Source organism: Antrostomus carolinensis, unplaced genomic scaffold (genome assembly GCF_000700745.2).
Source record: "Antrostomus carolinensis isolate BGI_N321 unplaced genomic scaffold, ASM70074v2 scaffold34112, whole genome shotgun sequence".
Taxonomy (NCBI): domain Eukaryota; kingdom Metazoa; phylum Chordata; class Aves; order Caprimulgiformes; family Caprimulgidae; genus Antrostomus; species Antrostomus carolinensis.
This window is the reverse complement of record NW_010300762.1, coordinates 17,825-18,096: the sequence shown is the minus strand read 5'-3', so window position 1 is coordinate 18,096 and position 272 is coordinate 17,825. Positions and strand designations below refer to the sequence as shown.

The following is a 272-nucleotide window of genomic DNA, read 5'->3' as shown; positions in this document are numbered from 1 at the left end:
TCTGAGTTGCTGCGGCTGCTCACCCCAAGGACAGCTCATGGTGACGTTGATGCTCTCCACGTTCTGCTGCAGGTCCACCACCATCTGTGGCTCTGACGTCCTACACAGAGGGAGAAGGGGTCTCCATCACCAGGCCAGCCAGGAAGCAGGATGGGGCTGATCCCTGCTCTCTGGGAAGTGGGATGGCAATGCTCACCGCTTGACGAAGACATTCCCGATGCAACCGGTGAGGTTGCTGAGGAAACCTGGCTCTGGTGAGCCCCCCAGCTGGA

The 272-nt window shown here is 59.9% G+C and overlaps 1 protein-coding gene across 1 annotated transcript in view; it reads right to left on the bottom strand.

Annotated features, from left to right (window-relative positions):
- Positions 1-3: 3 nt before the first annotated feature.
- LOC104521292 (laminin subunit alpha-5-like) overlaps positions 4-272 on the bottom strand; it is a gene marked incomplete at both ends in the record, with an annotated part of 18,005 nt that continues 17,736 nt past the window's right edge. The window contains 2 exons of the mRNA XM_029083817.1: positions 4-100; positions 197-262. Of these exons, the coding sequence (XP_028939650.1) occupies positions 4-100; positions 197-262 (163 nt within the window). The remainder of the gene's footprint in view (positions 101-196; positions 263-272) is intronic.